The sequence below is a fragment of the Anguilla anguilla genome, chromosome 5, assembly GCF_013347855.1.
Source record: "Anguilla anguilla isolate fAngAng1 chromosome 5, fAngAng1.pri, whole genome shotgun sequence".
Taxonomy (NCBI): Eukaryota; Metazoa; Chordata; class Actinopteri; order Anguilliformes; family Anguillidae; genus Anguilla; species Anguilla anguilla.
Window position 1 is genome coordinate 48,621,173 of NC_049205.1, and position 27,580 is coordinate 48,648,752.

The 27,580-nt window shown below is 46.1% G+C and overlaps 2 protein-coding genes across 2 annotated transcripts in view; one reads left to right on the plus strand and one right to left on the minus strand.

Annotated features, from left to right (window-relative positions):
- iqgap1 (IQ motif containing GTPase activating protein 1) overlaps positions 1-21,502 on the minus strand; it is a 38,546-nt gene extending 17,044 nt beyond the window's left edge. The window contains exons 1-14 of the mRNA XM_035417802.1: positions 21,267-21,502; positions 18,662-18,764; positions 6,351-6,507; positions 6,131-6,208; positions 5,769-5,845; positions 4,823-4,890; positions 3,858-3,971; positions 3,362-3,540; positions 2,241-2,328; positions 1,973-2,136; positions 1,789-1,873; positions 1,394-1,557; positions 686-846; positions 355-479 (exon numbers count right to left, since the gene is read on the minus strand). Coding sequence (XP_035273693.1) covers positions 355-479; positions 686-846; positions 1,394-1,557; positions 1,789-1,873; positions 1,973-2,136; positions 2,241-2,328; positions 3,362-3,540; positions 3,858-3,971; positions 4,823-4,890; positions 5,769-5,845; positions 6,131-6,208; positions 6,351-6,507; positions 18,662-18,764; positions 21,267-21,312 — 1,609 coding nt within the window. The 5' untranslated portion in view covers positions 21,313-21,502. The remainder of the gene's footprint in view (positions 1-354; positions 480-685; positions 847-1,393; positions 1,558-1,788; positions 1,874-1,972; positions 2,137-2,240; positions 2,329-3,361; positions 3,541-3,857; positions 3,972-4,822; positions 4,891-5,768; positions 5,846-6,130; positions 6,209-6,350; positions 6,508-18,661; positions 18,765-21,266) is intronic.
- Positions 21,503-25,349: 3,847 nt separating this feature from the next.
- cartl (cocaine- and amphetamine-regulated transcript-like) lies at positions 25,350-27,107 on the plus strand. The gene is made up of 3 exons (XM_035419406.1): positions 25,350-25,663; positions 26,072-26,149; positions 26,729-27,107. The coding sequence occupies exons 1-3, from the start codon at positions 25,529-25,531 to the stop codon at positions 26,834-26,836; spliced, it is 321 nt and encodes a 106-aa protein (XP_035275297.1). The 5' UTR covers positions 25,350-25,528; the 3' UTR covers positions 26,837-27,107.
- Positions 27,108-27,580: the final 473 nt, after the last annotated feature.

Below are 27,580 nucleotides of genomic sequence, written 5' to 3' on the forward strand. Positions count from 1 at the left end.
AGGACGAGGATGATGAGAACTCGCCAACACTTTCACAAGGTGAACGGCAATCAGATCTGCGTACTGCATATCTGCCACCGCCCCGTTCAGTGCTGTATTCAGACAGATCATTCTGACAACACACTGAAGAACCACGAAGCAGGGAGAAGATCATAAATAGATTGTGTGAATGTGGAAATGACTCCCGCATCAAACAAATGACTTCTCCATTATACAATGGTGCAAGTCAACATATTCATTAACAAGACCTTTTCCACTTAGTTCAGAATATGATTTGGGTTGCGTGGTCCGCTGAGAGAAGTCCTGAGCATTTGATTGGGAGTCATTCGTTTATTCAGACTCAGTCAGACTCACTCTCGTGCTCCTCCTGCACGGTGTTGTTGACCTGGTCCACGCAGGCCTGGATGTCGTTCCAGGTCAGGTACTTGCTGCCCTCCTCCCGCGCAGCGGCCTTCAGGCGCATGAGCTCGTCCATGTACCTGCGGGCACCGCCCAGTTAGAGGAATCTCAGCCCCTGATTGGTTAATCACCGTGTCCCCTGTAGTATATTAGGAATCAGCTAATACAACACTTCCTTCATCGTGTTCACTGGCAGTGTGCAGACCTGACCTCTTACATTCATTATACTCCTGTTTTCATTCAGTCCAGCCCTGGCACCGCGTGAGGCCTCCTGCCTCTTCCTCACCTCTGGGAATACTCATTCTCCACGTTGCTCAGGCCCGTCACGGGGCTAGCCAGCTGTCTCCAGACTGCCCCCCGGTCCCCTACGTCCAGCGCCCCGTTGATCAGGACCACCGACGACAGCATCTCCACGGCAACCAACAGCTCTGGGTGTGTCAGAGAGCCCTGTGCAGCCCACGAAAATGCAGCATGAGATAGTCACTCTCATGATGATGCAACAGACTGTAATGAACTGGGTGATACAAACAACTCCAGCAGATACTGACCAGACCACAGAGCTCTAAAGTACGGCCAACTACAGCGCTACTATTTCCATTCCATTCATCCACTTAACGGATTCCTGTCCAAAGCAGTTTTTAAAGTCCCCATTTTTTGTACAAGGTTTCCATTAAGGCTCTTACATATAATATAGTATGATTAAGAACAGGTGGTGGGGCCAAGTCGACATTTTAATATAGTATCTTTTTATGCAATTACTGAAAAAGAACATACAGCAGCTGTAACTTCTCTGGGATTTGACCGCTTGCCCTTCTGGCTTCCTTAATTTACTTACTGTGACAGATGTGCATTCCACAGATCCATAACCAAATTCCCAGGAGCTAAAACAAGGCATTAATGGGCAAGTCTGCTGCCATGTGTTAGCGTGTGACTAACTGACTGACTGACCTCTGTGACTGACTGACTGACTGACTGAACTATGTGACTGACTGACCTCAGTGCTCTGCTGCTGCAGGTTGTAGAGCTCCTGCTGGTACAGGTCTGCAGCGCTGGGGTAGACCTTGGGCAGCTGTGCGTCCGGGTTCATCAGCTCCTCCACCGTCTTCTCCGGCACCCCGGCCCTGATGGCCGCATTGATCCGCTCCACAGCCCGCAGCACTAGGCCACGAAGAGGGTAGGGGGAGACAAACAGTGACAGAGGAACGTCAGTACAACGCCAACATTCAAGACCACCATCTGCTAGTATGGAATGCAATGCAGGCTTTACTGCAGAGGAAATGTAGCTGAAAAAGTACACTAAAAACAATCTTTGTTAGTCAGCACAAAGCATTAGGCCTTGTGGACAATGAATACAAGCGAATAGGCATGGATAAAAGCAGAAAGGTGTACTTTTCTGGTAGCTAGCCGCATCCTCATTGGCAAGGTCCACTCCAGTCTGCAGCTCTTCCTTTATCAGGGGCTCGCCAGGGGAATTCTGGGTAAAGAACACAGCAATATTATCAACATCTTCTGGAATACGTGTACAGAAAATAAGATCACATCACAAACATGCCCGCGAGAGACAAAGGCCAACCTGTTCCTTGTTCTCCCGGTCAGCCATCAACTGTTTGAGGTACCAGCCCTTGTTCTGGGCCTGCAGTGATCGTAGGCCCAAAGCCTGGGAGCGGAGTGCGTCGTACAGCCTGTCCTCATCACTGCTGAGCAGGGCTTGCTCAGTTGAAGTCAGGGCGTTGGACACTGTCAGACAGAGAGAAAGCTCAGCGGAATTGTTCAATGGACCTTTACCAGGTAGGCACAAATCACGATTATTATTACAGAAGTCTAGTGAAAGAGGCACTCACAGTTGACCTTGTTGATGTTGCCCTGGATCTCCGCCTGGGTGAGCAGTTCTTCATAAACATCTCTCTCTGCTTCGGAATTCTCCCCAATCTAAAACCAAAACAGAGGAGATGACTTTGGTATTAGCCATTAACAGGACTCCTAAAGGATGGTATCAGCATATGCAAGTACTTATTTCCATTAGCAAATAACATTTCACTGATGAAGGTGTTTCAGTTTGAGTTTGAGACCCCATGTCAATGATCGCAAACTCAGACCCTGGAGGGCCATAGTATCTGCTGGTTTTCAGAGAGCTACAGCGCTTAGGCCCCTAATCTAAAGCCAGTGAATGGTTCAATTGCTTAAACATTGATCACATAACATATTTCAAAGGCTGAAAGAAAAAAAAAAACACCTGCAGATATTGCGGCCCTCCTGGACTGAACATTGAAATCTCTGCATTATGGTCTCAAGCATACCTGTCATTTTTTCCAGTCTGCCACAAGAATGACCCTAATGGAAAAATACTGTATGCTTTATCGCAGTGTTACCCAACTCCTGGTTCTGCGGGCGGCAGTGTCTGCAGGTATTTGCACTATTACTTTACTCCCCCTTGATTCAGGAAGTAAGCGGATTAGTGAAATCAGCTGGTGCAGTACACGGTTGGAGCAAATACCTGCAGAGGCTGCGACCCACAGGATCTGGGGTTGAGTAGCGCTGCTTTACTGTGTTAGCCGTGACCATTTTTAGATCATACGTTTTCAGGGATGTGTGTAATTCTGTTGTATTTTAATTACCAACATTACAGGCCCATTGTAACTGTAGGCCAACCTGATTGCTGCAACTTCCCTCATTGATTTAATGGAGAGCAGACTGGAATTCATACAAAGCGGTATATTCTACTGACTGAAACCTTCCCTCTCAGAGCAATATTGTGCCCTATTATGTCACCCTGAAATACTCCCAGCCAGAGTTGCCATTGGCACAGTCAGAGGTCAATTCCATGGGGCATGTCACCTCACCAAGGACTACTGGCTTAGCAGGCACACACCATTTAAAACAGAGCCTCAATGGACAATATGGCGCCTGGCTAGCTAATATCCCAAGGCATCACCCGTGGGAGGGAAGCAGAGCCGCCTCGTACCCGTTTCCTGGAGTTGGCCACCTTCTCGGCCTTGGCTTGGGACAGGGTGTCCTGGTAGTGCTGGGCCGAGGTGTTGTCCAGGTTGACCAGCATGGCGTTGGGGTTGTGCATGGCCGCCAGGGTGCCCTCCGGGACTCCGTGGTCAATGGCGTCATTGATGGCGATCACCGCGGCGTGCACTGCAGGGTGACAGCGAATGAGGAATCACATCGCCGCGTGACACGTGCGTCAGCCCCCAGCTAAAACTGACGCCTCTGGTGTGATGGCCTACACAAGACTGTTGCTAAGTGTCTTTTGTGGGCCTTCTGTAGGGCATTAGCGTCATTCTGTATGTGTTTTGTGTAGTGGCTCGTCTTTCGTTTAATTAAAGAGAAGCCTCAACATAATATAAAAGACTCCTCCACAGTATATAACGTTGAATCTCCACCCCCCCCCCGGTGAATCAGACATTGGAACAAAGCCATTGACTCCTCCCCCTCAATTGAGCAGCACTCACGGGCAGCTTCATCCACTGACAGCTCATTAGCCAAGATCCCACCGATCTTGCTGAAGGCGGGCATCTGAATGCCGTACTTCTCCAGCTCGCTCTTCATGTTATTGATCTCCTCCTCTGTGAGGAAGCAGTAGATAAGAAGCGAGAGAGAAACATGCGAGTTGGAGAACAGAGCAGATAAAGGGAGGGAAGGAAAAAATTGGAGAGGTAGACAAGAGTGTGAAATCAATACAACACTTCATTTAAGTTGTTTAGCAGTACCATCTTCATCCAGGAAGAGATAGCTTTACATATTATCCTTTGGTGAAACTGGGTAACCACAGTGATTTATGTTAAGTACTTTGCTCAAGGCTAAAACAGCAAGGGCCCATCCAAGAACCAAACCAAAAAAAGTAGCTGCTGACAAGGCTGGATACAACACAAGACTGCAAAATCTCAGGGCCATTTTTAACCACCGTATACATCTACTCTGTTTTTCTAGAATATTATATTTGTTCTCTCTACGTTTTGGCAGTGTAGTGTACACATGGCTCTGAGTCATGGCTTTTAAGTTGGTTTTTGTTTATGTTTTGTGTTTGGACAAGATGAGCCCAGGAATAATACTGTACACACCACACCCTATATGTATGGTATGTGTATACATGACTTGGGTATCTGACACATATTACACAGTAGCATGCATTTTTAGCCTCTGAAAAGTCCCACAGCAGGGAGGACCTGAAGTGGGGAGGTGGAGACAGGCTGTTCCCTGCTTCTGTGCGATAAACAGTTCCTCAGCCCTCAGCTTGGCAGCCAGCGCGGGCAGCCCAAATGACAGGAAACGCTCGCACAATCGCTAATGAGTTTCACATTGCCGGTACCAGCCCCGGCTCCCAGATCACCAGGAGCTTTTAACCCTTCGCGCTTTCCTGCCGCTGGCTCCGAGCTAACGGTCCGAGCCGTGCGCGGAGCCACGCCCTCACACCCACCTGTGAAATCCACCTTGCCGTACAGGTCCTGGATCTGAGGGGCCAGTCCGAGCTTGAACAGGTACAGGCTGCGCAGAGAGAGAACGAGGGGGGGTTAAAACAGGAATCGGGGCCAGGAAATAACAGCCATTTCCAGTTATGTTCTGACGGGTGTGGCTTGGGGTTTGCAGCGGTAATGAGCCAGGGGAGGGTAGCTGAAAAATAACAGGCTGCTGCAGCGGCTCGGGATCCCGCTGAGTTTCACTGGAGCTTGACGCCGTTCCGAACGCCACTCCACCAATAAACATGTTTGTCCAGCTTCAGCGCTGAATTACTGCACAAGTGTTCCTCCGGGGAGGGGCGCGAGGGCCATTAAAGTCAACAAAGGCTCAGTCAGAGAGGCCTGGAGCAGTCGGGCTCTCCCCCGCCCTGTCGTCCGAATCTCCCTCCCCTCCAATCCCGTTCTGTGACCCTTCGAGTCCACAGGCCAGATTTATGGCCTATTCTGACGTCTATTCTGCATCTACTGGGAACACACTGTTCAAGCTGGGTGTGTGCTGGCTTCTCACATCACTACACAAAGGTATTTAATGCTCATGTTATCATGTATATTTTTCACTTTTATATTAGAACTGACTGAACACATACAAAATCTATTTGAAATCAGGGCATTTGAGGGGATACTTTGTGAAATCTGTCACTGCGTGCCAATTCAGTTGAACAGTAGTTGAACACCACAAATCACTGGGTTAATACGGTGTGGTTGCATGAGTGGACAACATTGAATTAAACACAGGTACAATCTTTTAGAGTGAGGGTAATTTAGACACAGGTAGTGTATCTGCGAGTGTGATTATATACAGGTAGAGTACCTGAGAGTTTGATTAGATACAGGTAGAGTACCTGAGTACTGTGATTAGATATAGGTAGAGTACCTGAGTACTGTGATTAGATATAGGTAGAGTACCTGAGCGCGTGGATACAGTAGATGCAGCGGGGCATGTTCTTCCTGTCATAGATGTCTGTCGTCTCAGGGTAGAAGATCTGAGAAAACAGAGGCAGAGAACAAGGGTCAGCGCTTTGATGAGGCTGAGCTGCGCTTTCTCTACTGTTATACGCCCAGGGTGCCGATAACGAACAAGCCTCAGCATGTCTCAGGTGTCTCCACATGCCTCCGATTACAGCTCATTCATACAAATCAGCAAGGGTATAATGACATCATCAGGGGTGTGGCAGCTCCTACACAGTGGTGCACACAGGACCGCATTACCCAAATGCACACCTGTGCCCAGTCTCCTGTGTGTTTTAACCTCCGCCCCTTCCACTCACCTTGGGCAACCCCTTCTCGGTCATAGCGTTCAGCCACTGGATCACATTGTCCGTGTGTCTGAAATGGAGTCCTGTGGCCTAAAGAAGGATAGACAGAAAAAGCATCAGGAGAATTGCTCCACCCTTCCCAGACACACTGCCTACACCCTCAATGGATGACCCTACACCAGCCCACCCACCCACCCTCCCTAACTTGCTACTGCACGCTGTACCCCCACACCTTATAGCGCGTCTGCTCGCGGTCGTAGATCTTCTTGAGGGAGACGACGCGTGGGGCGAAGAAGTTGCCCAGCTTGGCCAGGTAGACTCCGTTCCGAAGCCCCTCCTCCAGCTCTGTGGTGGGAGGCAGCTCCTCGTTAAGACATGCCTCCATCCATCTGAAGTGAGGAGAGAATGCAAGAAGAGCGTCAACAGAGGGGCTGTGCAGTGGACAGAGTATGGCACCAGCGCCATCATCAAACAACCAGAAGTTCTCCTCTACCCCTTTTAAGTACATTCAAGACCTAAACATTACAGTCACAAATTTAAAGGAACAATCTTCCCTGAGTACTCCATCAAACTAACATGTTGAAAAACAATTTAGTTATTCACCTAAATGAAGCATGGAGGAATGTATGGAACTGCAAGTAAGCAAGTAACCAAGATTGAGTTCTGCCTTAATTTTGCTTGAATTACATCATTCTCCTACACACATCAGACATTTTTTATAGGTCACATGACAAGGTAGCGTGAAGGTATGGCTACAGTCTCCTCCGGCACAAACGTAATGATAGTACAATTCAACATTCTGCATGACGCACACACGCCCGAGTCCTCTATCGCTGGGGAGCATGATCCTACTGGCACCACAGAACAAGGAAGCCACACGCGTCAGGCAGCTCTGTCACAGGAAGGTCCAGATACCGCACTCAATCTCCCAACTCATCAAGTTCCTCGCATTCCCAAGATTCTCTGCAGTGCAGTGAGCTAAGGCGTGTCAGTCATCTGTCACTTGTGCCTGCGTGTGAGTAGGTGTGTGTCTTGGGTATCATTCAGATTGTTTTTTATATAGAAAATGGTACTAATGCTTCTTGACAACACCATTAACCAATAATGACATTAATGTAGGCCTTATCCTTTATAAGCAACGTTCCATCTACTTGACATTTCTGCTCCTTTTGACTGGATTTTCTCCTTGTTGTGTTTACCAAGTCTGTTTGCAGCTGGCCAGTAGCAGACCGCACAAACGGCAAACAAACCCCATGAGTGGGAAAAAAGAGTAAACACCCGCCATCTTGGCAGACTTTGCTGAAGAAGGTCATATGCAGAAGGCCTTCGTGGTTAGGATGCCTAAAATCTATTTTCTCCATGGTACGGTTCTGTTGAACTGCAGTGGTTACACAGTGCTTTTTTCTATCTGCCTACCAAGCTGAGGTAAAAATTTCACATGGCCTGCTAGTCATTTCTTGATAAGTGTGCCTCTAGCAGACAAAGCCAACAGCATCAGAGATATTTTACAAGCCGCCTCTGTAATTTTAACTCGCATGTTTCAGTTTTCGTACACGCCCTGAAAAGACAGGTCGAGAAAGACATTTTAAGGCATTAAACAAGTATATTGAGTTTCATTTGTTTAAACTTCAAAGTGGCTTTCGAAATGTGACATGGTGAAAACACTACTAACAATTATTTTAATACGCACATGGAACCTGCATGTGTGCACGTGTGCTCAAGTATGTGTGTCTGTCTCTGTGTATGGTATGTACTGTATGCATACATTGATACCTCTGAATGTGTGTGTGCGCGCGTAAGAGTGCATGAGTGTGTCTCTGCATGTGCGTACGCTTGTGTTTGCAAGTGAATGTGTGAGTGTTTGCACATGTATGTGCATGTCTGTGTTTTTGAGTGGTGGTACATGTATATATGTGTTTTTGTGTGTGTTAGAATGTGTTTGTGTGTGTGAGTGTTAGCATGTGCGTGTGTTTTTGTAAAAGTGAATGAATGTGTGTGTTAGAACGTGTGCGAGTGTGGTAGCATGTGCACAAGTGCGCACAAGTGTGCTCGAGTGTGTGTGCATATACGTGTGTGCCGTGGATCAGGGAAGTCACAGAGCAGGCTGTCAGACTGGCTCCCAGCTGCCTCCTGCCAGTGAGATCCTATCCGCCCTGCTCTCTATGTGGGTGTGTGAATGAGCGAGTGTGTGTGTGTTTCCGTGTGTGTGTATACATGCGTGGGCCGTGGATCAGGGAAGTCACAGAGCAGGCTGTCAGACTGGCTCCCGCCTGCCTCCTGCCAGTGAGATCCTATCCTCCCTGCTCTCTAGGCAGCATGACGTGGCTCTGAAGTTTACACTACAGTACTGGCACCGGCCAGCAGCACATTAACCTCCCTCAGACCAGCAGACTCCGGATCAGAGGATTCACTCTGCTCGAAAACATTCATCTGAGTACCTGCCATGTTCAGCTCTTTCAGGCAATAAAATCAGTCCTGATTGAAGACGCATGGCTCATTTCAAAGCAGTCCACCACACAGGTGCCATGTGCTTCTTCTATAGGCACGCCTTCCTTTGGTGAACATCTCAGCGCTTTGCTACACAGAAGCCATGTTTCACCGCTTACAGGGTCAGGTGACGCCCAACAAGGTCTGGCACATTCTTAAGGATAGCATGACAACTGACGCTGTCCTTAAGAACTGCTGTCTTACATTATACTGTGTTCATGCAGCACACACATCACCACTATGGAGTCTAGTCTATGGAAATATGCTCCCAGCTCTCAAAAAAAAATTATAAGCTGGCGTAATGGAATCTGCTGCAGAAAATATTAAATACGTTTACGTAAAACAGTCTTTCCATCCAGTTTCCAAGCTTCTATCCAGTTTGGAGCGGTAATCGGAAACTGGTTTGGTCTTGCGACAAACGCCTCTCTTTCCCTCCCCCCATTCCCCCGCTCCTTGCTCCTTTCTTTTTCTCTGTCAGGCTGTTGAGGGAAGAGCTCCAGATTTTCCCTGTGGGCAGCTCTGGAAAAGCCTGTCTGGGTGGAGTCTGTCTGGGCCGAGCCTGGTTTTAACCCCATCCGCCTGCGCCAACTTCTGCACCGAATAGACCCGGTAGGGCCCACCGGAATAAAAGAACACACGGACATGCACGCGCACACACACAAGCACACACACACACACACAAGCACATACACACCCACACGCATTCACACGCATGCACACACACCCACACGCATGCACACACACCCACACGCATGCACGTGCACACACACACACACACACACAAGCACATACACACCCACACGCATTCACACGCATGCACACACACCCACACGCATGCGCGTGCACACACACACACACACAAGCACATACACACCCACACGCATTCACACGCATGCACACACACCCACACGCATGCGCGTGCACACACACACACACACACAAGCACATACACACCCACACGCATTCACACGCATGCGTACAAACCCACGCGCACACACACCGCTTCAACAGGAACACGCGCCAGTTGCTACAACTCTACGTCTCCACCCAGGAAGTTTCTCCACAGCGCAGTGCTCCACACAGGGCCCTGGCTCAGGGTTTGGAGGGGGGAGGGGGGAGGGGGAGGGCCGCTGTGGGAACACGCCTGCCTTTCCCCCTGGGTTGTGAAAACGTCTGCGCAAATTGAGCTCTTATCTGGAATTACGGTATACACCCCTTCAAATTCATGCGAGGCACACCCTCAGCCGTTCGCCATGATTAATGGGATTGCAGAATGCCGCCGTTTGAGTTTCGGAATGTGGGAAATACCAAGATGGCCGCCGACGCACGGGTGGAGGCGAAAAATCGCGAGCGGGAAAAAAGGCGGAGTACTGGATGCCTTGCGGGAGGCAGAGCGCAGGTTCCAGATGAGGAGAACATCTGCGTAACCGTGAGTCACAGGAAGCTCCGTGTCCAGACAGTGCAGAGGTCAGGCCAATAGGAAAAGCCTGCTGTCGCGCCCGTCTCCCCGAGGAGGAAACCCGCGGGCCCCTCTCCCCTTGGCACGCTCCTGGCCTTCCTGAGATCAAACCAGTCTCAGAAGAAGCCAGGGATCATCTGCTGCGCGGTGTCCTTCCCAGCATGCACCTGTGCCAAGCCAGATAAACTCTTCCACGAGGCTCAGAACCCGCTGGCATCTACAAAAAGGGCGCACCGCCTTCTGAGAACACACTTCAAAGGGGCAGATGAAATATTAGCACGTTCCTGCCAAACTCTGCGCCGGGGCCGGTGCGGCTCGCGCCCGCTGCGAGCCTTCCCCGGTGCGGGTGACAAGCGGACATTCCTCCGCACGCACAGGTCCAAACAACCAGCCAGCGTGGACGCGCGGTACCTTTCTAATCCCTTCCCAGAAGCTTTGTTCTGGCTGCAGACCACAAGCAGCCATTTCCTGGCTCGCACAAAGAGCGTCCTGTGCCTGGCGCTGCGGTCGCGCTACTTCCCGTGCTCGAACTGGGCGGGGACGGGCACCAGTGGGCAGAGTCCGAACCAACCGGGCTGGTGGCATCTGAAGCGTACGCACGCACGCACGCCAGGGGACGCAGTGGAAGGGCATGTAGCAGGCGATGCCGCGTTTGTGAAATGGGAGTATTTAAACAGCAAAACTGCACCGCGTCAGTGGGAGGCAAATGAGCGCTCGGCGTATTCAGACACGGTGCAGTGCCGAGACAGAGTCACTCTGACTCTCTCCATCACCTGGAATTTCCACTCAGAAGCCTTTAGCCAACAGGGGCCGCTTTCCAGCAGACCGTAACTAAGGAAACCTGCCTTTATTTTGTCTAAACATCAATGCATCACACGGTCCAGGAAGACCAGTGACTAAAGTCTTGTTACGCGTTCAGGAATGCAGCCCAGATCCTTCGCCTCTGTGCTCTCAGTATGACAGAGCGGGGCTACGTGGGAAATGAGCGTGGGGCGGCAGGGCCGCTTTGTACTGGGCCGATCGGGTGGAAGTAAGCAGAAGAGACGAGACTGAGCCGCCCTGAAATGATGCACGCAGACTCAAACGCACGTCTGCTTTTCAGATGAAATCGTACGTCCGGCCCGTGCTGTTGCGGAAGAAGCCTGGAACGACAGAGAGAGAGAGGGAGAGGGAGAGAGGGAGAGGGAGAGGGAGAGGGAGAGAGAGAGAGCCCCTTGCAAAAAACCAACCAAATACGCCTTTACATGCTGAACTGCAGTACTGGAATCTGGTGCTGAATGACCTCTCCCACCAGGAGCATTCGACTCATTTAGCTCCTCGCCATGGCGACGTGGGTCACTGCGGCTAACGGGGACCCCGGCTGGGTTTTTTTCCAGTGAGCAGTATTAGCAGGACGGTCTGCCTCCTGTGGAGAGCGCATTGTGTAAAGCCTGTGGCTCCGCAGTGCTGCGGGGTGAGGTGGGGGGGACGGGGGGGCTCGCACAGATACCTCATTCATTGGGGCAGAGAGGTGCACAGAGGAGCCATTGACAGTGACAGCTCACAGGAGGCTGAGCAGAAGGTGCCATGTTTGTGGCGGTAATCCCATCCTCCACACACAGGGGCCAGGTGAACACACTCACACACACACTGAGATGGTCCTAACAGATGGATGTCAGCATCCTCTTTGACAGTCCCAAAACACACATGTGCTCCTGCATGCATATTCCAGATGTGATCCAGGTGCTGCATTGCACTGGCCCCCTCTGCCTCTCCCTCAAAAGGAGGGACGGTTACTAGAGGAAAAACTCAAAAAGTACGGATGGAAACACACACACACACCCACGCACACACCCCACACACACCCCCACACAACACACCCACACCACAGACCCACACCCACAAACCACTCCCTGCTGTGCAATAGCAGCAGGATCAGAGGAAAATAGCTTTTCTCAGCGAACCAGCGAGCCATGATGCAGACCTTTCCAACGAACAATCCACCAGACCGCCCTGCCCGTGTGACTCATGCCAGCTTCCTGTTCTCTGCCAGACAGTCGGCGCACAGCGAAACAGTGAAGGCAAGACGGAGGGACAAAGGCTTGCGGGTTCTCTGTTCAAACAGGACAGGCAGAGAGCCAAGGCTACGGGAGACCGGGCTGTTCAAAATGGCCGCCACAACCCCACAGCTCGCAGTCAGTCCCCTCGCAGCGCAGCAGGCCATCTGAGGACGGTTTGCGGCGGTAGCCCCCCCCCCCCCCACCCCCAGAACATGCCCACAGTTCACTTGCTCACTGCACAAACCAGTGCCAGCTGTAGGAAACTGGTGGCTCAAAACAAGAACGCTGTCATCGGAACTGATCACGAAATGGGGGTGGCGCTGGTGGAAACAGTCACGGCAAATTAGTGTACAGTTAAAATGTGTCCCAAAACAAATGTTAAAACCTGAATCGCGAGGCGCAGGGATGGCTGTGACCCCAAATGCCTGAGTAGAGTGTTTATACCAGCAGCCGGCTCTGGCACAAACTGAGGCAAAGGAGACCAGCGCTCACAGTCCGCTGCTGACAGTGAGGGTTTCCTTCGTGTTGCCGAGCAACCCGTGCCACTCACAAGTGACAAACAGAAGTGGCAGCTCTCTGGTGAGTCACACACCTCTGCACCGAGCCCCAGCAATCCTCACGCGCAGCGATCTGACGCAGCCGCTCGGAGGGGAGGGCAGGCGGGGGTCACGCAGGGAACAAGCAGTCCCCGCGTCTCCAAAGGCGGGAGGGGCGTGTCCCAGAAACGCAGCGCATTCAGTCGTTTACGCGAAATCACCTTCAAGCACTCTCACACTGTCTCCTGTGTGCAGCGGGAAACTCAATCTGCCTGGGTGGGGCCGACAGGGGAGCTTTGAATGGGGCCCTTTCTGTGGCCGGCTTCTCTTCCAGCGGGGCTGGAGAGAGGACGCCGGAGGCAGAGGAGCAGCGAGCCGCTGTCGGCCCGGCCCTCTCCGCCCGGAGCCAGCGCCGCGCGGGAGGTTACGCAACGCTCCCCGCAGCCGCGCGAGCGAGCACCACAGGAAATTACACCAAAACGACTTCTGCAATCAGCCCCGCCGCCTGACTTACAGCCTCTTCTGGGTGCGCAAAGGAGCGACGAGATGTTAGGTCTGCGAATAAAACAGCCCACTCGAGATTTACGGCGTTCATTATCAGCAGGCCAGCTGGTACGCTACAAAGCGGCTCTTGTTAATTTTTATTTCCCCCCCTGTTTCAGGCTCACGCTGGGCCTGGCTGAGAGAGCGCTGCTGTGGGGCGTCCTCCGCAGAGCGGGCCTTGTTGACAGCTGAGACATTCCGCAGATGCACACGAGCTGCAGAGAGAGGCCAAGCGGTTCACAGAGAGGAAGCCAACGGCACTGTGGGAACTCATTCATCACCTCTCACCCCGTCACAAACAGACAGGAGGGAGCTCACCCTTTCATCCCAACACTACTCTTACACAAGCAGCGAGCGCACTCACCCTGCCATGCGCTCATAGTCTGTAAACCACTTTGTCCCTTCACACACTCAAAGCCAGTAAACCCTCTGGTCGTATTGCACTCATAAGAGTAAACTCTTTTCCTCGCCATTATAAACAATCACTTTACTCACAGTCACACATTGGCCCAGTCTCAGCCAGCTGTTTTGATGCCATGTAAATATCCAGAAGGATGTCTTCAGAGGACTGATATTAGTTAACCCCTACACGTGTGTACAGGATAAGAGTAACTCAATTTAGACATTAATTCATGTTGATTTGCTACTTTCAAACAACACAGTCCAGTCACACTGAACTTTCAGCGATGTACTTTAAATGCAAAGAATACATAAGAAATTCTAATGTAAGACCTCATTAATCAATAAGCTAATCAATACTGGCCATGATAATTTGCTGTTACAGAAAAAATTTTGTTAAAATATAAAGGTTGCAAACTGAATCCTGTTAGTGGCAGTGCCTACAGGGAGATGCATGTAATGCCTTATAGGACAAAGCGTCAGGCAGGGAGGGGATTCCCGGTGTTATCACACAACAGTGACAAGGAAGAAAGATGAGCAGTCCTCTCGTGCACTGAACTGGAGGCTGAAAAAACCAGCAAAAGCACTTGTGCCCTCCTGAATCCATAACTCACAGGTGTGAATCAGTACCGAGAACTGGAGAGCAAAAACTGAAACAAGGGAAAGAAACGGGGACTAAACATTGTTTAAAAAAATTCAACAATAACCATTAACTCAGAGAAAGTTAACGTTTAGGCAATGTGTTTCTATTTAAGTCACAGTTTTGTTGCTATGTAAGTTTAGGATAGACACTAACGTACACTCAGCCAGCTCTCCGATTACACTGACAGCGACAGACTGGATCAGAGATTCTCTGCAGGGCTGACGTCTCTGTCAAAACACCTGAAGAATCTGGCACTGAGAACACTGGGCGTGACTGGCTTCCTGGTGTAAAAAGACCAGTTCCGTGTCAGTCCAGACATTTTTACACCACGCTCGAGCACAGCGCTCGCCTGAATGCCAGAAATGGTACCGTTCGAATGGCTGGGATAGCATGGTAAATAAACACCATTCCGCTATGTCCTCAGCTATGCAGGAGTACAGCGCAAATAACATTCCAAAATGGGAGCCCTTTTCCGGAAGCGCTCAATGCAAACATTCATAGTACGCACATATTTCAGAACACCTCCTGGAATTACTATGAGCTGCCCCAAAGTCTCAGGCATCCTCAGTGCTCGACTCATTTTCAGATGGAAACATTTAACTGGGTGAAAACAGCCTCGTTTCGGCAGGTCTTCCAGCCGTCTGTAACTTGCAGAACAGTTCACAGTTGAGGGGCTCCTCCCCTCCTCCAACACTCAACCAACTGCACTAAAGCTGTCATTAGCCAGGCAGTTTGGTAAATGAGAGCTCATCTGCAATTACTCTCAAAACCTGCTGTTGTTGGGCTGGTGGGCTGGGGGGGGGGGGGGACCACACGCATGCCCTGGGAGAAAAGAGGAGCAGGGAGGGACTGTGGCATGCTGCCGCTCACACCCCCGAGAGAAACGCACACCTGACTACTCATGTCACGCTGCCCATATGACCGGGGACACAGGACAGGGTAGGGCCACAGCTGGACATCAGCTCAGTACTCAAAACCCACAATGCAATGGGACCACTACCACCCTAAATAAAGGTGTTGGGGGGAGGGGGGCTGAGATTTGGTTTTGCTGGAATGCATTATGTCGTCACAAACACTGCTGAGAGCAGTCGCGTCTGACTTGTATGTCAGGAAGTTAGAGGGAAACATCACATCAACGACTCAACGCTCAGGCCTGGCTCTACACAAGGGAAACCTTACAATACAAGCCCTACTATTGTACATATCCAAAAATATAGTCCTGGGAACATGTTGAGCTGTATTCCCTGTGACAGCAAAGCAGAAAATAGAGAGACATGGCTGTGCATTTGAAAAAGTTATTCACATGACTAAACAGAAGCAAGTCATTTCGACACGTAACAGCAACAAATACAAGTCCAACAAGAAATGAAATTTAACTGAATGCTTCTCAAAAGCTCCTTTTTACCCAAATATAAAATTAACACCCAAGCATTTTGGGTCCCTCTCCCAGTTTTCCCCCATGAAAGGCTCTGGGCAGGGCCATCACAAGGTCAGGCGTCAAAATCCACGACAGCAGAGACACTGGACCTGGGAAACATGAGCAGGAGGAATTATTCAAATATTCCCTTCTCTCCCGAATCAGATAACAAGGATCTGGCAGAAGGAGGAAATGGCAGAGAATGGAAATTGGCGGACGATAGCGGGTCTAACTTGTTTGCATTTGATAGCTGCCTCCTGAACACTGCAGAGCAGGACAGAGAGCATCAGGCCTCCTGCACGGCCATTCACAGCCCTGCTGGAGCTTAGCCACGCTCACATACCGCACAGCCCGTGAGACGAACCACAGTCAGATGTCAAAGCAGCAGCCCCTGTAGGAACTGCGAACACTGAGGCAAGGCTGTGCTTCACTAAGGGAGAGTCGTCAAGCACGGTGATGTCAGCACACCTGAGAAGCGCATTCCCATCATTCCATGGGCTGGGTGCTCTGCGCACACACACACACACACTCCAAGCATTCCACCACGCTGGCATTTCTCCCTGAAGGCAACACTTTCCACCTGGGTGAATCGTTCCACCTGAAACCTACCCTTGTGCAAACAAACAGCGTACATTTAAAACAGTAAAAGTGACTTCCAACAGTGAAAATACCAGGATGTAAACCACCCAATCAGCTATGTCCTTCACATGCTGCAGAGCTCAATAACTGCTAAGGAAGCAGCATGTCCTGATATTAAATACATGGAACTGACTAGGATCATTTGAGTGGTTATGACGTGGCTTAATAAATAAAACCGTGTCTGTCCAGGGTTGATGAGGTAACTGGGTAATAGCGCTGTCTCAGGCCACTGCTGATGAGCAGAGCTCAGCATAGCTTTTGGTAAGGAGAGAAAAATGACGGCACCTATGAAGTACTCACTATGGCACCACAATTCATCTTTATATTGCAGTACCTTTCCACACACGCACGCACGCACGGTACACAAAGTACAAGTATTACAGTACGTGAACACAAAGTGCATACACACAAGCGCTTCCCTCTTGCATGCACCCAAGCACAACAACAAACAAACGATCACACACGCACGCACAGGCAAACACACACACACACATACGCACACACGTACACACGCACACACACACACAGGAACTAATCTCCATGGCAACATGAGGTTTCTACAGCAACGGGGTGAGATACTGAGATCAGCAGGGACTGACTCACTTCCTGTTGCACTCAATCGTTCCTTCTACACTGAGACCACAGAGGAACATGCAAGAGATGGGGTGACAGGGCCCTAACAAGGTATGGACATTTCAAAGAGTGCAATGAGAATTATTAGAAACACAGAGATGCTGAGGCCCGAATCAGTGTATCTGTGCACAGAAGCCAGCATCTCTAGGCAACAGGTCACAAAAACCAATGAAGCAACAATTCTGCAGATATTGCTTTGTCTAAAGAGAAGTAATGGGAAGAGAAACTCAAGTGGTGTACAGTTTTATTGCCACACACAGGAAAGCTCTTGACTTCAAAAGGGACCCTTGATACAAACAGCAGAAGAAAGATCACTTGAGTACAAAACAAAGAGGCAGAGCATATGATCACTCAAGCGAAAGAACAGGATGTCTTTAAAAGAGCAACTTCAATTACATCATAGCAAATATTAACACCAAATAAGGAGGAAAGAGCAGGAAATGTATAGGCAGGTCCTTGAAAAACACAAAAAAACCGACAATCAAAAACAGTAGAGGCACCAGCTCCATTCCAGCAACGTAATAGGACAAAACAAGAGGGGCATCAGTAGTTTCTGAAACATGACTGACGTGTGCCTGGTGTTCACAACGTTACAATTTTTCTGTCCACTGAGCAAAGGCAGATAGATACACAACTGCTAAGTCTCTAACATGGTAAACTCAACAACCCTCTGGACACTTGTGCTTATGGTCAGCCTGAGGTCCACACAAGACCAGTCGTACTGACCAGATCATTGGAAAGCTTCATCAACTTCTGCAACCCTGAAAATGACTGCTTGCATATCTCAGTTTTAAAAAATCCAAGTTCACTGAACAAAGGAAAGCAATCAAACAAAAAACTGTACACATGAGCTAACATAATGAAATCGGATGACCGAAGCGCACACAAAACGTGGAAAACATTCTCAGCGCTTCGTATAAAGAACCGTTTTAAATGGTGATGCAATCACCTGAGGAACCGCAGGCTTTCCTTTTTCTGAATCCTGCGGCTGCACTGTTCTCAACTGCGATCTCAGTTTGAATAGGAGTCATGACTCATGGTAGTACAAAAATTTACTTAGTTTCATGGTCCTTAAGCCTGAAGACTGATGTGACGCGCTTTCGATGTCACTGGTTCTCTAACGGTACAAAATCTAAGAACATCTACTCACTGCACTCACCCAAGCAATTAACGAAAGAGAGGAAGCACGTGCTGAGTACCCTAGTAATGTCCAACGACACACATTCCCAGGGGTGTGTTTAGAATTTCTCTTTGGCTGGTTTTTCCAGGAAAACCAGAAACAATTTTAAACTCCAGTAAATGCACTGATGAAAACATACTCAATGTTTTCAAATTTAAAAAAGAGATGTTCTCGTACACTGTAGTGAAATGGTGGTGTATCTAGATGGAAACATTTAATACCCTAACTAATAAAGATCAGCCATCAGCAACTGATATAATTTCATTGATGAAGGCAGTACGCTAAACCATTTCAATCTTTGCCACCACTTCACTTTGAAACATTGAGCCCCCGCTGACTGTTTCAAAGTAAACTGAGGCTAAAGATCTTTCATAAATGTGGCTTACTGGAGACTGAAGTCATTTTCCAGTTTCCTGGAACGTGGTTGCTGATCTTTATCTACACACCACTGTTTTAACCCATGGGACTGAAAAGAGTACAACTTATTTCAGGTCCAATTTGTCACAAAATGTAACCATCTGCTCGAAGAAGGGCTATCGGTGCCCTTAGAATCGATTATCTGCCTTACTGCTTGGCCTCCTCCAGGTGGCAAAGGTACTCGTACGCCATGTTCTGCTGCCGCCGCTCGTCCATCTCCTCTGCCGTGAGGCGCTCCACTCCATCCAGGACAGCTGCGGTGGACAACACAATATATGGGTCAAATTGTCCTCCATGAGACTGTGTTGCTTCCCTGTCATCAGTGATTGGTCCAGAGAAATTCCTGAGGCCGCCAAGGCCAATGAGATAGCAGGGTGTACAGTGGGCAAGAGAGAGGAATTCTCCCCCACATAATAACATGGGGGTACAATCAAAGTCTAGCCTGCTCACAAAACCACAACCGGGTGAGCAGAGGAATTATGTGCACAGGTACAGGTAAGTAATAGGCTAACTAGCAAACAGACAAAAAAATTCAAAGGCAAGATCTCGAAAAGCAATAAACAGGGGATTTGGGCCAGTGCCTGCTGATTACAACATGCAACACAGGGAGCACTGTGGCTTTGTCTGCTACTGAGCTCCACTGTTGCTGCTTAAATGTTTTCCATCCCAAATTCAAAGTTAACACACAAATTATTTCCACGGTCTATATACATCAAGTAAAACATGAGAGCTCTCAATTTAAGTTTCACAAGACTGTAGGCTTTTAACAGCTTGACACATTCTGTCTTTTCAGATTGCATAACTTGGCTGATGTCCTAGCCCTCTGGCTTTCTCTGTAGTCCTGTGCATGCTTCACACATTGGGATGATTTACAATGGTCTATTGAAACTTTTTTGTCCAGTTAATAATACTCTTCCCACACTGCTGCAATGCACTGTGGGATTCGTAGGATTAAACAGTGCACAGGCCAGGATAGCCAGTCGTAATTCAACAAGCCTCTGAAAAATACTTGGAAGGACACATACTGTGCATTTTTCTGTACTCTTGATATTACACTAAAATGAGCCAGAAAAAAAGAGCTTTAATATTCTAGTGTCGCTTTGAAAATGCTAGTGTCTGAACCTGATTAAATCTGGGCTTGTAGTGCATTTTTAACTTTGAATAACAAATTTAAACAAAAGTTACCTTTGCTACTTACATGACATGTTGGCTAATTAAACAAATCTCTGTATTCCTTTTACGTGCATCTCTCTTTGCATAAATAACTTAAAAATAAAGTGTACATTAAAATAGTGCTATGCAGCTGTCATTCTAAAAAATTTTAATTTCCCAGTTGTCCAACTTTCTAAAAGTCAAAAGCAGACCTTTTGGCAGGTATTGTGAGGAAGCAACGTTCAACAGACTGTTTTTCATTGGACCAGCATACAGGGAAGTAAAATTAGGCAACTTTTCCCCATGGAACCTGCATAACCTGGATGGCGAAGTTATGACCTCAGAACCACTAATAATGACAAGTCTGAGAAATTAGGCGTAGAGACGTGACGCAAAAAAACCCGTATTAGGAAGAAGGGAAATAGTTAACAAAACCGGAAATATCTTCCCGCCTGCACAGTAAAGTCGCCGAAAATAGATTTTTTTTCTGCTACAGGCGGCGAAGGTCGGAGAACGGAGGAGAGCGCGCGCATTACAAAGCACATTGCCCTCAGTTTAGTGCGTCCGTGCTCGACAGTAAAACAGCAAAAAGTTCTAGTAGCCTACGCCCTCACTCTTGGCCATCAAACCCACTGTATGACGGGACAGTAACTAAATAAAGACGAGATGATAACTAAAACTACAACTCTGAGCTAGTTGTTTATTATCGTAATTTATTCGACATTCATCAGACGGTCAAATATGTAGAAATGTCGAAGTCGTCCAAACAGGTGGGTGGTGCCGTTAGAAATACCAGCAGGCTAAGATTATCCTTTATAAAAAATTTAAAGGTATAAAACGGCATTCTAAATACGAAATACAGGCCCTGGTAAGCCTAACTGCTCACATCATCACGCCGAAATGATCATTTATGCTGTGTTGTTTTGGAGCTTTGGCTACCTACCTAGCCTAGGTAGGCTGTTAGGTAAGGCAGACAGTCCCAGGCTATGTTTGAATGAGACTTTGCCAAAAGTCTTGATTGCGCAAATGAATTCACTTTCATACGTGTGCATGAGATAGCTACTCTCACTTTAGCCCAAAAATATCCGATAGCTAATTCCACATTTACCGTAGGACGTAATAAAGCATATTTAGATCTTTGTTTGAAAAGAGCAGATCATGCCTATCATTTTCATTTCAAACTCAAAAAGGGTGTAGCCTAACTCTTTAATACTGTCACATCATAAATTTACTGGTCGGTAGGCTGCATACATTGGCGGTACCAGTCGGATCGTACAATAATCTAACAGATTAATAGCCTACATCGATGAACATCTGGGCACATGCTGCAAAGAAATATATTCAATCTCAGAAAATGTTCTTTTAAAACGCGGAAGTGTGGTTTGCCACGTTGTTTCACCGAAAATTAAAATTTACTTTTTAATTTTTATAAACCATAAAAAGTTACTGGTCTGTGAAAAGTTAGTCACACTGTTGCAGTCTCCTGGTCTCTAAAAATCACAATCTACAACTTCCACTTCCACTGTTGGTAGCTACAACTGCTAGCGGACAGCAAACTAGCATGCTAGCTGTGTGAGAAAGAAAACTTTTTATCTGATACTTACACCCATACCGCGGCCGGAACCCGTCAGCCTCGTCTGAAACTGACATTTTTCTGAAGATCTTGTTAGATCCCCACTATCAGACTAACTTGTAGAAATTGCAGCTAGAAGAGTAATGATTATTCTGAGTTTCGTGTTTAAAGTTGAAAAAACAACGATTTTGGAAGGCACCCCTGGCCCCCTTGTTGCTACACTTCAGCGTCCGGGTAAGATTTTTTTCTCCTCCAACCTTAGCCTACTGATGTCACTGGGTGTGTTTCTTCCTAAATCCTAAGTATGAGTTTCAGGAAACACCCATCAACAGTCACTATACCAAACTTAATCTGCAGCTCCCTCTGCTGTGCACTGTAGCCACACTATACGGCAGGCGTCGGCGGTCACCTCACGAAATTTACCTGCTTTCATTTCTGTTTTGTTTTACGTCATCATGCTGCTCAGACATTTGCGAAGATTCAGTTATAAAATGCGTGACTTATTCATTCTTACAGTGCAACCTCAACCCGCACTAGTGGTTATATAAATTAAATAACGAGCTAAATTTGGGAAGTACGAAAAGTAATAAGCGACCCTTTCGGCTAAATGTGTCTGGTTTTTTTCTTTCCTTATCAGAGCTGAACGCAGATTACACAAGAAATGATAGGAGCAATGCCTTACTTTTTAATGAACAGGTTTGGAGCTCAGACAAAGGTAATACAGTATTTTCTAACCCGTAGTTACATTTTTGTTGCTGCTATTTAAAAACAAGTCATAAGGTTGAGCCTTACTTCTACATCACAAACTACACACTTGGGCTAGATAGCCTTACATTCACAGCTTTAAACAGGCTCAAATAATTTGATAACCCTCTTAAAACAGTAACATAGAATTGTTTGTTTAAAGCACAGAAAATTTTTACTGAGCACAGGCAGTAAACGCAGTAGCGTACTATACCATTGCTTAGGGTTGAATAATTAAAGATATCCCCTGAGGGAATCAGAATCAGATTTATTGGCCAAGTAAGTTTGCACATACAAGGAATTTGTCTCAGTTTAGCTCTCATAGATCACGTTAAACAACACACAACAGCAACCACAGCAAAAAGATTGTAAGTTAGGGAAATTAAACTAAGGCAAATAAAGTAAATATAATAAATAAAAGGGAAGTATATAAAATGAAAAAAAAAAATGAAATATAAGTATTAAATATATAAATTTAACAGCACTATGTACACACATCTTGACAGTATTGCATGTGATGTGAGTATAGTAACAACGGTAAAGTATTAACAATGTAATACTGTAAGTATAGGTAATACTGCAATAGAAATGACATTTACAGGTAGTGACAGTTGGGTGACAGTGTAGGGTCTAGATTCCAGATAGAGAGCAAAGTACAAGTGCAAAGTGGTGCAGTGGTCTGCATTCAGTTATTTATAAGGATCACTGCCCTGGGGGAACAATCTGTTCCTTTATCTGTTTGTTCTTCTTCTTGTTCTTTAGTGAATTCACCCTTAGTACTCTTAGTAGCCATTGTTGGAATCTCTCAACATTAACTACAAAGTATTTACAGAAAGATGGAACTGGAATTATAGGTTTAGATAAAAATATAGCTATAGAATAAATTTAATCTGAAAATGAAAACCAATACGTACACACTTGATACATCTGGAGTTTAAGCATGTCTGCGGTTCAGTCCATAACTGGACAGAGATGCAATTTTTGTTGTTTTGGCACTGCACTATAGCACATTGGATTTGAATGAAAACTGAAATGAAATGATGAATAAATATGAGGTTAAAATTCAAAATGGCAGCTTTAATTTGAGGGTATCTGCATTTATATTGGTGAACCCTGCAGGAATTACACAGCCACCCCATTTTAGGGGACCAAAAGTAATCGGACATTGGGTTCTCAGGTGTTTCTTGGCCAGCTTTGTGTTGTTGCACAGTTAGTTCTTACACAAGAAAATGTACAAATGGTCTAAAGTTGATTCTAGGTCTGGTATTTGGATTTGGGGTCTGTTGCTGTTGTTTCTCAACAAAAGGCCCAAAATAGTGTCTGTTCCAGTAAAGCAGGGCAAGAGGCTGAAAAATCAGAATAACCTGGTGAGTTCAACAAACTGGTAGACCATGGAAGATCACTGCATTGGATGACTGAAGAATCCTTTCAATTGTGAAAGAAAAAAATCCTTTTCAGCTGTCAAATAGAGAACAGAGTTAGGTAAAAAAAAAAAAAAAACAAAGTCTTATGGACAGATGAATGAGTATTCACCTGAACCAAAGTTATGGAAGAGAAAAATGTGTAGAAAGAAAGGAACTGCTCATGATCCAAAGCAAATCATGTCATACTTAATTTTTAATGATGTCTCATGGTTTAATTGCATCTGTGTCAGCATATAAACAGACAGCTCCCCTCAGCATCTTGGTATGATTCATGAAATGTAAAAAAAGAATGCATTCAATTTTATCAGTATCCTTTAAAGAATTACAGTTAGTCACAGCGATTAAGTCACAAAATACTCAAAACCACCAGATATAACCAGTTCTCCTGAATTAGGTTAGGCGAGAAATAAAATAATTTTTCTTTGCGTCACAAAATTTTGCTGATTTCAATCAACATTATTCAGAATTGTGGATACATGTCCTCTTTGTTCTCACACTCAGAGAGATTTCATGGCAAAAATCTGCAACATGCAGGTGTAGTTATTTAAACGATCCCGAAGCACAGGTTTTGTTAGCCTTTATTGCAGGTTGTACCAAAAGCTAATGCATTAGTAAACATCCATGTATCTTTTTTGTCATGTGTAGCGAATAACACTGTTTTTTATTAATAGGCTATAATTTATTATTTAATCTTCCTAAAATGATGTGAAGAAAGAAGCTGTGTGTTTGCCTGCCAATGGATTATTCAGATTGTTCACAAGTTTATTAATCAAGAAAAATGATTGAAAACCGGTCTCAACCACTAATCAGTTTAAAGGGAAGTTTTCTGCCTTCTCAGTCGCCACTATTTGGAAGGAGTATTGATCGAGGTGATCAGTGTGTTTGTTTCCAATCGATATGAGAACCGTTGATCTGAAAATAATGGATGACATTAGTGCTGGTGGTGGGACAGTTTGAGAGCCAGCCCTCCAGCAGGGTCACTGAGGGCAGGTGTTGGCCTATGAAAAGCGTTCTCTGGTCATCAAGGACTGCAATAAGCACTCACTATATGTTAACTGTACCCCTGTGTCTTTCAGTGATTAGTGAAATTTACAAGCCTTTAACAGTGATCTCTGCATGGACACATAGGTGATCTATGTCTTACTTTGAAGAATTTCATTCAGCTCAATAAAATAAGATGATTATATGACCGTTGAAACGGTTTTTCTGTAAACTGGCCTCTGGGGGCCTGTTGGAGCAGAGAAGATGAACTATCAACTGCAGTCAGCACTACCGATTTGTCCTCTGAGATCTCAAGTGTCACTTAAATTGCATTCAAGTGAATAATAGCTGAACAAAACTGTTATCGATTGTTTTGCACCAGAGGATGGATTTTGAGGTTTGAAACGATTTTTAGGTTAACTGATGTAGTATGTGATTTTACTCCCATTAAAATACCAAACACAGTTATTATGCAAGATTACTTAAAAGTGCTTTAATGTATTGTTGTTTTGAAGAAATATTTGAGAAAACCCTAATCTAAGGAAAGGCATTTGGGACAATTGTGTAAAATTGGTTGTTTTTCCTCTGTACTAATCAAATTGGTATTATCAAATCATACAATGTGGCAAAATTCACAATGTCTGCATTTATTTCATGTGTTTTTTAAATAGATATTGAACTATATTACAACAATGTCATTCAATGAGTCATGTACACCAATTTCAAGTCAGCATAAGTATAGTCTATGGACAAAGTAAATTTTGACAAACCTTACTTTGTCCATATACTTATATTGTACTCCATTATGATTTTTGTTTATGCATTTTCATGGGAAGGGTCTCATACACAGGACGAAGGTCACAATCCACAATACAGAATAACAATTCATTTTTCTGATAAGGAAAAAAGGCATGGGATCTTAGATGTTCAGTTTCTGATCTAAGGCCCTCAGTTGGCATAATGGGTTTGAAGGCGGGGCTAGTCAGTTTATAAAAGCAGCACGATTATTGTTTCACATTTCAAAGAAACTGGGGGCATCTATTAATTGGGGTAGAGGTTTTGCTACCTCCAGCTCGAGCTCAGCGCGAACTTAGTCCCCTTTGGCGCCATCAGGAATCAACGCATCACGGAAAAAGTTAGTACCATGGAGAGCTCAGGGATACTGGTCGGGCTACTGTGCATCAGCCTCGTGTCCGTCTTATGTTGCGGACAATCGCGGGAAGTGTCCGCAGAGGAATTTGAAGCGAAGAAATCTCCCGATTCCACGGAGAAAGAGCTCGTAAGTGACAACATTATGCCGGTCAGCAGTTGAATAAAATTTATGCAAAGGGCTAAATTTGATGTTTACTTAAATTGAAGCTTCTAATATACTTTTTAAAAATCCTATTCAGGGCACATCGTTTAAAACTCTTGTTTTGGTTATGCAAAGTACGCTATACCGACTCTGACTATAGTACAGAGTATAGCCCATTAATTGATTTGAGGCTACTTTCATGTTTGTGAAATAGGCTACTGTTCAATTTTGTCATTAGGACAAAATAGGAATTGCCTGTAGATGCATATTTTCGTAGAAAAATCATGTCTCAGAGATTTTTTATTTTATATCTAGAATATGTCCATAGATCTGTGATATCCATATACTGGTACTGTATTTGAGTATAACTGAGTCCTTTGTTACTGCGCTTAGTTGGAGGCAATGGAGGACCTGCTGGGAAAGTTTCAGAGCAGACTACCGTCAACCGAGAAGAGAGGGAGCATCCCGCTGGTGAGTTCATCCCTCACCGGGTAGTCCCCATGCTCACCTAACACAAACCGGTCGGCTACTCCCATCATGCCTATTATATTAATGACAAAAGTCAGCATTGAAGTAGCATGTGAAGAAAACTGCTATGTTCTTCAGTAAACTTCATTTTTGCTCTTGGTCTAATGTCAAGTGATGTTGTACGGTAGTCCATAGTTTTAATTATTTCAGAAGGATTGTTTTGTTTTAGTATTCTTTGTTTGAAATGTTGTTCTTATCGTTCAACAAGCTTTCTAAAGGTTAATTTAAAGCAGTTCAATTTTACTTCAACCACGCGGAACGGAGAACCAATTAACAAGGTTGCTGAATGTCCGCTTTATTATTCAGGCACGAAAACAATTATAAACTGATCAAGATAGGAGACATAAGCTAATTAGCAAAGTCGATCTTCAAATAAACAGAAAGCCACAGTCAAGCCTTTATCTTTTGAAATATTAAACTAATTGGGTTTTGATAACTGGGCTTCTGGCGGAATGCATTTCGTGTTTGGGTAGCCACCCGTTTCAGCGTTCATTAGCCTATTTCTCTTTCTTCCCCGCATAGTGTGGGGTAGGGGACCGCTGTGCTGTGAGGCTGGGGCCACGCATCGGGAAGCTCTGTGACTGCGCCGGGAGACGCAACTGTAACTCCTTCCTCCTCAAGTGCATCTAGAACCCTTTCTCCCTCTCTCCTGCACGAATTTTGCCACGACTAGAGGCAGAGAAAATGATACCTGGCCTGGCTGAATATGTTTGTCTTACAAAAACAGCGTCACCCCAAGAGTTTCACAAGGTCCATGATGTATTTTTGCTTTCTTATTCTTCTGTCTCTTGTCCTTCCTTTAATATTCAAAGGAATGTAGTCAAGCTGTGTGTTTTGCTTGTATATGAATTATGTGTGTATTGTTTGCAAAATAAATAAAGGTATTGTTCACCACCCTAAACAATTTAGACTTTTTTTTTTGAGGTGATGGACATAAACCAATATAGACAGGACATGGACTCAGCAACAAGACAACCAGAGGGAACAGACATAGCCAGCCATGGATAGATGTATGTAGCCCTGGTACAGTCTAACAAGGAGACAGCACAATCTTTCAAATGAAACGGGGATAGTTTTTTGGCATGAAGGGTTTGAGATTTATTGATTTTAAAATATTGGTGATAATCATTAACGTCATTGATTATATCAATAACATCCAATACCAGCAAGTCCTGCAGAGATAGCTGCTAGGGGAGTGGGGTTGCTGGGTGGTTGTGTGAATATGTGTGAGGTGAATGTAACTGTCTTTTGATAAAAAAGCATCACCCCAAGAGCTTCACAAGGTCCATGATTTTACATACAATGAATGGACAGTTATATGCCCTTTTTTACATCATGCTGTTCTTATTTTTCTGTTTCTTGACCTCTCTTTAA